The sequence below is a fragment of the Nicotiana tabacum genome, unplaced genomic scaffold (genome assembly GCF_000715075.1).
Source record: "Nicotiana tabacum cultivar K326 unplaced genomic scaffold, ASM71507v2 Un00080, whole genome shotgun sequence".
NCBI lineage: Eukaryota > Viridiplantae > Streptophyta > Magnoliopsida > Solanales > Solanaceae > Nicotiana > Nicotiana tabacum.
Genome location: NW_027438318.1, coordinates 200175 through 211163, shown reverse-complemented (window position 1 = coordinate 211163; position 10989 = coordinate 200175). Strand labels below are relative to the sequence as shown.

Genomic DNA, 10989 nt, shown 5'->3' with positions numbered 1-10989 from the left:
ATGGGCTCAGATTTCTTGCAAAGTCACCTCTCAGATTATATGCATTCTTAGATGCAGATTGGCGAGGATGAACCACAACAAGCATATCAACTACACAATTTATCTAGGTGCAAATTGTATATCTTGCACATCTAACTAAGAAACAGGGTAAATTTCACAAATGGTCGTATAACTATGACTTTTTTTCATCGAAGTCATATAGCTTTGTTTTTTCGCACAAAAATTATAAAACTTTCACTAAGTCACACAAAAATCATAGTGGTTATAATTAAAATAAATTTTCCGGTAGCATTTTCTTATTTTACGTTTTTTTATTTTTTATTTCAGTCTAATAAATAACTACCCAATTAAAATAGAAGAAATATAAGTATATTTTAGCCTCTTCTAAATATAATAGCCGATATATATATATATATGTGTGTGTGTGTGTGTGTGTGTGTATGTGTGTGTGTGTGTGTGTGTGTATTATATACATACACATTCTATATATATTTCGGCTAGCAAATGCAATCAGTTTCAGTCGGCCGGTTAATTTTATATTTTTTCCTTAAAATAAGAATGACCCAACTCAGCCTGACATAATACCCATATACGTAAGTTAAAATAATACTAAAAGTGAATTCTTCCCCCATAAAAAAATTAGTTCCGGATGCATGAGATTCTGGCAAAAAAATAAAGAAATAAAAGGTATAATTAGAAAGCCCTTGAAATAAAAATGCTATCAATTTGAATAAAAATCTTGAAAAGAAAAATAAAAGACAGAAGTATCATGTTTTGAAGGATTTACTGTTTACTGTTAGTATTTTTTAGTTTATATATATGATTATTGGGTCGAGTGGCTAGGTCAGGTTGAGTAATTTCTATTTTAGTTGGATTATTACTTATTAGACTGAAAATAAGAAATATAAACCAACAAAATAAAAAAAATACTACTAAAAAAATTATATTTTTCGATCAGTATGATTTTTGTGCGAGTTAATAAAAGTTTGTGTGAGAAAATATAGTTATGTGACTGTGATGAAAAAAAGTCATAGTTATATGATTTTTGTGTGAGAAAACAAGGCTATATGACTTTAGTGGAAAAAAAAGGTTATTGTTATATGCCCATTTGTGAAATTTATCCTTAAGAAAATACACACAACGACAAGGTTAAGTGTAGAGGCTGAATACAGAGCACTAGCCTCAACAACAGCTGAAGATGTCAAGCCTAGTATATCGAGTAGTTAGAGGATAACCTTTTCTATCTATAAGGATCAAATTAGTTAGATTAATTAGGACTACGCTCTATGTAACTCTACGGCGCCAGTCCTACATTTTATCTTTGTGGATCGAGGAGAAAAGGGGCTCAGCGAGAAGAAGAGTGTACCATAAGCATCTCACGGTAGCATGCTCCAATCCCCTTGCGATATAAAATAGCACACAAGTGTGCAGATGAATATACAAGAAGTCGCCTTCTCACCTCGACTCTTACTGTGTTTGTCTACAATCCTCAAAGTTAACAATATTCTTATCTAAGATTTCCTATCTTGCACAGCCCAAAATAATCTTTAAACAATTTAATTCTTTTTTAGAACTCAGAATTAGTAACTCAACGATGTAAAAAATATAGCATCAGTAGGGCATCACGTTTTGTGCTCCTTAGCTTCAATGAATGACACGGCCAAAACAAATTTCACCTTATTGATCATATTCATCATATCAAGTCTAACTAGTTAGTAATTATTCAATACCATTTTCAGCTTTAAATATTTAAACACAGAAAATTAAATAGCAGCCATACATGATAACGAAAATTGGGTTTCAAGTCTATGAAGAGCGTTTGAAATAATATTTGTCAGTTGTAATCATAAACAATAGTAGCCAAAGATCATATTATCTTGCTATGAATCTTTTTCGTAGAAAATAGTTGTACGTATCACTTAGCTAAAAAATTTTAAGCCGTCACCATTTAAACATTGTATGTTTGGTGATAAAACTTTGTTGTCACTAAGTCACATATTGATTAGAAATAACAAAACGATTGTCGTAATTGTTTATATTACCGGTGAGAAAATTTAGGTTCCCAATAAATGTAAATTTTTGATAAGTTTTCTAATGGGTCAATTAGAACTTTATATTTAATCGGCATAATACATACTTTACCCTCTCGGTTACACAAAAATCTCTATTATATAAATAGGGGCGGCTCAAGCGCAAGTGTGGTCTAAATCCAAATTTTAATATGAGGCCTAATATTATTTAAAATAAAGTTCTGATATATATGTTTATTTGAAGTTTATTCTTCTAGCTTTCTGAGATACAAAGTTGTTAATAATTGTTTTGATTGATTTTTTCTAATAACTAATTGATAATATGATTAACCCGTTAATTAATCTTTCTTGAGATACTATTGATCTTAAGTAAGATTTTATCAATGTTAATTTTGAAAAACTTCTTTTGGTTGAGGCAACTATATATATTATAGGAACTGTTAACATTATTCTATAAGCAAAATAAGCATTTGAAAAATCAAAACTGTTTATTATAATTGAGTATATCCATTAATCTATTATCTTCTACTGGTACTATTTTTCTTAAGTCTAAACCATAAATATGAGCTTGACTATTATGTTTTAAGGAACATTCAAAGTTAAGGCACTACTTTTTCATATTTTGGCCATCTAATGATCTCCTTTTGTTTACCTTCTAATATGAAATCAAAAATATCTTCATATATTTCAAATTGTTCAAATCTATTTTTAGTGAAAAATGGCTTGATCTACTATATATAGGAAGTAATCAACTCTAAAAGATTTTTTAAAAAACTTTGTGATTTCATCATCAACGTTCTCATTTTAATTTTTTTCTACGAATTACATGTTTATTAAGAAATTCAAGTTCTATATTTATCTTAAATGTAATTTTCTTGCGAAAATCATTACAGTTGTAAATCTCTCTTCTCTATTATTTCTTTCATAATCTACTTTTATACTAAAAATATTAAATATTATTTCTAAAAATGCCTCCCTCCCCCCACCCCTCCCATATTTAGGGACCTAAGGCACAAAGCCTTATTACCATAAGGTTAGAGCCGGCATGTACTACACATCCAGACTTATCACTTCGTAGCTAAAACTTCTTATGTGGACAATATGGTTGTGCAACAGGATGGGACGGGACGGGACGACATTTAAGAGGGACGGTAGCGGGATGGGACGAAACGGGATGGGACAAAACGTTCGTCCCATTCCGTCCTGCTAACAAACGGGATGGGACGGGACGGGACGGGTTCGTAGGCCTTAAGTGTATTTTTTTTAAAATGTCTAGTTTTTTGAAAATTACTATGTTTTTAAAGTTTGCAACGGCTAGATTTTTGACTTATTTAATAAACTTAAATGTTACTATGTTAAAATGAAAATTAGAAAACTAAGTAAAGAATTATAAAATATTAAAACAAAAGACTTGTAATGAAATATTCTAGTAATTATAAATTTATAATAGAGTTATAATTTATTTAATATAATTTCAAAGTATTAACTATTAAGTAACTAAGACAATTCATAAATAAAATTCAACACTTAGGGCCTTTTATTTTATTAATAGAACTTTCAAATCTCAAATACAAATATAATTCTTTTGAAGAACACCTAATCGATGTAGCCACCTTTTAGGAAGGGTTCTGTTTGAACTAGGCCTCTTAGTAGCCAATTACAAATTATCATACTAATATTTGTAAGCCCCTATACAGCTTCTTTGTAACTTATTAATAATATCTCTCGGACATTCTGCTGGAATTGGCAATGTTGATTGATGTTCCATGAGCTCCATGTCGTCATCGCTCCCAGTGGTTAGTATCTCATTGTATTCTTCTTTTTCCCTAGTGGTTAATTTTTCAAAACCAAGATTTCTTCTTTCCGAATTAATCCAATATCTTAATAATACGGAAATTTCTAGACTGTCATCCGCTAATGAATGTCTATGATCTCCAATTTGAAATCCTACCACGCTAAAAGCACTCTCCGATGTTACTGATGATGCTTGAATAGCCAGGATATCTCGGGCCATAATTGAAAGTGTTGGAAAACTATTGCTACGCTCCCTCCACCATGACAACAGTTGTTCCTTGCCTTCTTCGTCTTTAATATTTTCTAATCCTTGATTAAGATAAGAATCAAGTTCATCATCAATAGAGGAATCAAAACCTATTATATCATTCATATCTTCCCATAAAACTTCTGCTCTAGACTTAGAAGTAGAGGGAGCAGTTTCACAACCAGTTGTATCCATAGATTTATATTTATCAAATATTGATCTAGCATAAGAATATATGCTAGCTCGGAAACTCGCCTGGACCGCGCACGCAATTTGTGGAGGAATAAAATGAGGTTTTAAGGACTTCGGAACGCAGAATCGAGTTCTAAAATATAAGATGACCTTTTGGGTAATCACTCAAATGCGATATAACCTTTTAGTTAACATAAATATAACCAAAGACCGGTAAAAAGGGAGAATAAGCACATTTACTGTGTATTCTTCTAATCTTTTCTTTTTTGGGTAACATTCACTGTGTATACCTAGTCGTTTACAAACTAGGAATAAATGTAGCTAGAGATAAGTGCATAGAGAAAAGTCTTTGGCACTTGAAGCAAAACAATAGAAAGACTTGTAAACTTAATTTGGAGGCTGATATGGAGAAACAAGTTAGGTATGCCTAACTCACATAGCTAATACTTGATAATAGCCATAAAAATTAAAATTCTATGACTATTTGCAAAACTATAAAATTTCTTTGCTACAAAAATTAAGTAGATAAAGGTAATTCCTCATATTAGCTACAATTGCTAGTAATCGTGGCAATAAATACCTAAATAGCTATAAATTTATTGCTACAAATAAAATATGGTAGCTAATCATAATTGTTTTTGCCACGAATCAATAGTTACTGTAGCAATAGTTACCTCTTAGCCACAATAAATTATTTAAAATAAAATATTGTAGCTAAATAAATATTTTTGCTTTAAGTTCTAAAACGTTGTGGCAATAGTTAAATGATATAGTCACAGATTTATTGGTATAATTGAATTATGTAGCTAATTCTTAGTTTTTTTCTACGAGTTGAAAATTACTATAGATATAGTAACTTTTTAGCCACAATAAAATTTTTGAAAGAAAATATTGTAGCTAAGTGAATATTTTTGCTTCAAGTTATTAAAAGTTGTGGCAATATAGGTTATATTAGCCACATGTTTCTCGCTTTAATAGAATTTAGTAGCTAATCATTAATTTTTACAACGAGTTGAAACTTAATATAACAACAATAACCTTTTAGCCACAATAAACCATTTAAATCAAATATTACCAAATAAATAACTTTGCTTCAAGTTCTAAAAAGTCATGGCAATAGTCATCACGATAAAATGATATAACCACGAATTTATTGCTACGATAAATTGTGTAACTAATCATTAGTGTTTGCCACAAGGTAAATTTTCCATCACAGTAGCAATCTTCTAGCCACATTAAACATTTGAAACAAAATTTTGTAGTCAAATAAATATTTATCTTCTTATTTTAAGAAAATAAAATAGTTAGATAATAGTTACTACTATTTGCCATGAAAAAATCAATAAATACAAATTTAAAGAGACGATAAGTTTACAAGTACTATACTTTAGTCGTACAGCTATGATTGTCATTGCAATAATAGTATTTTAACCACAATAAGTTATATGTACAAAATTTCATAAGTGAATAACTTTTTTTCAATGACAAAAATAAGAGTTGCTCAAACAATATCAAGTTATAAAAATTTAATTTTAACTATAAAAGTTATATTTTTTCCGAAATAACATAAACATCAATGAGCACAAGAAGACTTCAAAGAGCGATGGTGAATCCGGATGTGAAGGTATAATTGGTGTACTGCTAAGACTTATGAAAGAGGGAGGCCTTCAATTTCCAATCACTAACGACAACATCAAAGATATCATTTATGTACGTACTATATACTGCATATTTCTATCTTCATTATTAGTACTCTTTCAATTCTATTTTTTGTGGAGCTTGTTTTTATTCTATTCCATAAAGAATGACGTATTTTTATATAAGAAATAATTTAGCTTTAAACTTCCTATTTTACCTTTAATGATATGTTTTTATAGCCACATGAATTTCATGATATATTTAATACCACAAGTTTAAAAATTATTTTTGTCTTTCTTAAAGTTTGTATCTAGTTATATCGTGCCATATAAAGTGAAATTGATGAAGTATTATGATTTATCTTTAATACTAACGTTCTCAAATTGCATAATTAATTTTTGTACTTAAAGAGTCACTTTAGTTAGCTTTCAATTAGGACAACTAATCTTACTTTCGTCATAAAATTTACACATTTGAAAATTACAACAAATGTTATTTCAATCACCACAACTTGGCATTAGGATAGCGAAACAAGTAGCAAAATAACATGATAATTTTTTTTTTTGGCGGGGGTTTTGGCATTGAAAATTTAAAAGCTCCTTTTGGTGTAGAATAAAGGTAGTAGCACAAACGTAGTACAAATATGTTATTTGAATATTTCAGTAGAAATTTGTCAATAAGTTTGTAAGAGAAATGAATATTGTAACTTGCTCGAAAATGAAGGACATCTTTGGTGCGGGAACAGATACTTCATCAACAACAATTAACTGGGCCATGGTGGAAATGATGAAGAATCCAAGTGTATTTTTCAAAGATCAAGCAGAGGTAAGAAAAATCTTGAGAGGGAAAGAAACTTTTGGTGAAATTAATGTCGAGGAGTTTAAATTCCTAAAGATGGTCATTAAAGAAACTTTTAGACTCCATCCTCCACTACCTCTTTTGCTTCCAAGAGAATGTAGAGAAGAAACAGACTTAAACGGCTACACTATTCCATTGAAAACAAAAGTCGTGGTTAATGTTTGGGCAATGGGAAGAGATCCAAAATATTGGGATGACGTAGAAAGCTTTAAACCTGAGAGATTTGAACACAACTCTATGAATTATATTGGTAATAATTATGAATATATTCCCTTTGGCATCGGAAGGAGAATTTGCCCTGGAATATCATTTGGTTTAGCAAATGTTTATTTTCCACTGGCTCAACTGTTGTATCACTTTGACTGGAAACTCCCTACTGGAATCAATCCAAGTGAACTAGACTTGATTGAGGCGGCTGGAGCAGCATGTGCTAGAAAGAATGACCTACACTTGATCGCTACTCCTTATCAACATTGTCACGAGTGATCTCATGGCGTCAAACCTTTTCTCAAAAGAAGAATCTTGCATTTGAATTTCCTTGTCAACCCTACCATTGTACTTTCTCCCGTTGGTGTTTACTTATTTATAATATTTGTGTCCTTTTTCATATATAGATATATCATTATAGCTTTACACACAAGCTGTCAAATAAGATTTTCTGTTGTTTTTATATTTTGTAATGCAGTGACATGCTATCCGTGTGAACTAAATATACTTACTTACATCCCTCCATTATAAAGAAGAGATACTAGAGGGATGCCACAGGTCCAACACTCCTATAGGGAGGGTAATGGCATTGCGGGAGCTTTGGCATGTTGTAGTTTTTGATAACCCTCCACCCTTTTTATTACCGCGCTTACTTTTGGACTCGCAGGGGATTGTAACTCTACGTTCAGCCCTCTCTTTGTAATCCTTTATTCCCGCTTCAATAAATAAAATGCCTCGTTTTAGTAACCAAAAAAATATAATATGATGATTAGGTTTTAGTAACCAACAAAACGATAATATGATGGAATCATCATATTTTGTTTTGTGTATTGTTGATCTTGAGCTATGTGAGTTTTGATGAATAACAACGAAAAGTTCTTGTCAGTTACTGTTGCCCAAGTAAAGGTGAAGTTTAAGGAACTCAGATATGGACCAGGTCCATCTTGTGAAACACAGTTATGATACATGTGAGATGCACGTGAAGGAGACAAACCTAACTTATCAGAAGTGATATCTCCTGATCATGATCGAAAATGTTGCATATTGGATAATGAGAAAGACTCCATACACAAAGAGAACACGATTTAGGAAAAGGATAGAGTTAGAGTATGAGATGAACTAGAACTCTTCCACCGTGGAAGAGTAGCATCAGTATCCTAGTCAATCTCTAATTGCTAACTTCTTAAATATTAATGTTATTCTCTTTTACAGGTAATGCACATAAGCAGAAGTTAAACGTGAATTGAGAGCAAAATAGCAAGGAAATTTTGCAAGTAATTTATATGTGATTCAAGCGTGCAAACCTGAAGCTACTTGAACCAGATAGAAGAATCAGTTCCAAGTGTCTATCTTTTATTCTAGTTCAATTGTAGTAGGTGATTTTACATTGTACCTTTCAGCTTATTTAGAATCAATTGTATTAGGTACTTAGAGTTTTCAAGTTAGAGTTAACCTTAAGTTGTCGCAACAGTTGAGGTTGTGTGACACAATGGGATTAGAGTTAATCCTATGTTTACAAAAGAGTTTTTTGTAAATGCAGTTTTTGGCTCAGTGATTTTAGTGGAGAGTTTGGGAAAATTCTACTGGAAGGTAGGTTGTGGTTTTTCACCTTTTGAGCAAGGTGTTTTCCACATAAAATCTCTATGTTCTTTATTTTTTGTATTTATTATTCCGTAACAATGGCAGTTGTAACACATAGAAGAACTAGGTCCTTCTATAATCAAGTTAAGCAAAAACTGGGTACCACATAAATCACCTCCCCTCCCCCCTCTTGTGTGATATTGAAGTATAAAACATCAACTGGTATCAGAGCAGATTTTCCTTGAAGATGTTAACACCTTAGGAATAGATCAAGAGAAGTGCACTACCTGGAAACTGGGAATGATAATCTACTGCTAGGCCTCCACTCTTTAATGGCCAGTACTATTCCTGGTGGAAGAACAAGATGATAGACCACATCATAAGAGAAGACTATGAACTTTGGGACATTGTTACTGATGGTCCCTTGGCTATCACAAAGAAGAATGATGAAGGAGTGGACGTGTCAAAGACGAGAGCTGACTGTAATGCTGAAGATTTGAAGAAATGGCAAAATAATGCCAAGGCCAAGAAATGGCTTGTGTGTGGACTATGTCCATACGAGTATAGCAAAATTCAAAGATGTACTACTGCTAAGGAGATCTGGGACACTCTACAAGCGGCCCATGAATGAACTCCTCAAGTAAAGAGATCAAGAGGAACACTACTGTATTCTCAATATGAGAATTTCACCACGAAGAAAGGTGAAACCATCCAAGTGATGCACACAAGATTCACAACACTAACAAATGAACTTAAGTCTCTTGGATGAATTATCCTTGAAGAAGACTAGGTTGAGAAAATCTTGTCAAGGGTCTTGCTAGTAACTTGGGAAAGCAAAATCACTGCTATTCAGGAATCAAGGAACATTGTTATTCTCAAGTTGGATGAGCTGATTGGAAATCTCACTGCCTATGGACTGAGAAGGCAAACCATGAAGATGGATGCACCCAAGAAGGAAAGAAGTATGGCTCTTAGAATAGCTGAAGGTGCAAACTTAGAGGATGATGAAATGGCTATGATCACAGGTGATTTCAAGAAGTACCTAATCAGAGGAAAGGATTCTTCAAGAGGTGCAACCTTCAACAAACCAAGGGCCCTTAAAAAACAGACCAGCGAAGGCTGCCACAAATGTGGTAAGACTAACCACATGATCAAGAATTGTCCTCAGTGGGAAATTGAATGGAAGAAATAAAGGGTTGAACGAAGAAACAGGAAGAAGGAACAGGTTCAACCCAAGAAGAACAAAGGATCAACAAAGGCTATGGTTGCTGCTTGGGGAGAAAGCTCAGATGATGATTCAGAAGATGAATCTGGAGACGAACAAGCACTTATGGCCATTGGAGAATTAGATGATGAACAAGAGGTAAGTGTGATTCATCTCAAAGACAAGATTAAATTTTTGTCTAAAGAAAAGCTATCTGAATTACTATTAGACTTCATTGATGAGTCTAAGGTCATAAACAATGAGAAGGAACAGCTTTCTAGGGAATGTGAGATCCAAAAAGCTAAGTGCAAAAATTTGGAACTCAGGACTAGTGAAAGTGACAGTAAAAATACTGAGTTGAAGAACTAGGTTCTTGAACTTGACACCACTGTCTTAGAACTTAGATCTAAAAATTTAAAACTGAAATTAGGAACAGGCACAAGGAAAGCTGATTACACACACCTAACCTTAGAAGAAAATCTAGAAAAAATGAAGGATGAGTTGTACAAGAGATATGAGTAGATAAGAGTCCTAAATGAAGATTTAGGCAAGGTGAAACATGAACTAAATAGAACTTGCAAATAGAATAAGTCTTCTGATACACTATCCTGGCTACAAAAGCATCATAGTAGCAATGAGAGAGGACTTGGTTATGGGACCCCAGCACCTAAGTGGGATCCCAAAAGCAAGTACATCACACTTCCTGAGAACAAAATCTGCACACACTATAGCAAGACTTGTCATTACAAAAGTGAATATAATGCAAAAGAAAAGGCCAGTTAAAAGAACAAAATCTTTGTTCAAGAGAAAAATAGGTTGCCTGGATGGGCTAAAAAGAATTTAATTCACTCATTTGCCTATAGAAAGGGACCCAAACTAGTTTGAGTTCCTAAGACTAAGCCTTGATTTTATTTTACAGGTCCAAGTGAAGGTAAGTAGCCAAATATGGTACATGGATAGTGGCTGCTCAAAGCATATGACTGAAAGTATGACCCAATTCCTTTCTTTTGAGGACCTAAAATGAGGTAATGTCTCCTTTGTAAATGGTAAGAAAGGTGAGATCATTGGGGTTGGAAAGGTAGGTAAGACAGACTAACATTCCATTGAGAATGTCTACTTGATAGATGTCTTGAAATATAGCCTAGTCAGTGTATCACAACTATGTGATAAAGGTAACCTGGTAGCATTCACCTCTACCAAATGTTTTGCGATTAATCTTACCACTAGCAAGATTGTTT

At 32.7% G+C, this 10989-nt stretch overlaps 1 protein-coding gene across 1 annotated transcript; it reads left to right on the top strand.

Annotated features, from left to right (window-relative positions):
* The first annotated feature begins 6510 nt into the window (after positions 1–6510).
* Positions 6511–7395, top strand: LOC107769713 (premnaspirodiene oxygenase-like). Its single transcript, XM_075248757.1, has one exon. It carries the CDS (start codon positions 6595–6597, stop codon positions 7243–7245), a length of 651 nt encoding a protein of 216 aa, XP_075104858.1. The 5' UTR covers positions 6511–6594; the 3' UTR covers positions 7246–7395.
* Positions 7396–10989: the final 3594 nt, after the last annotated feature.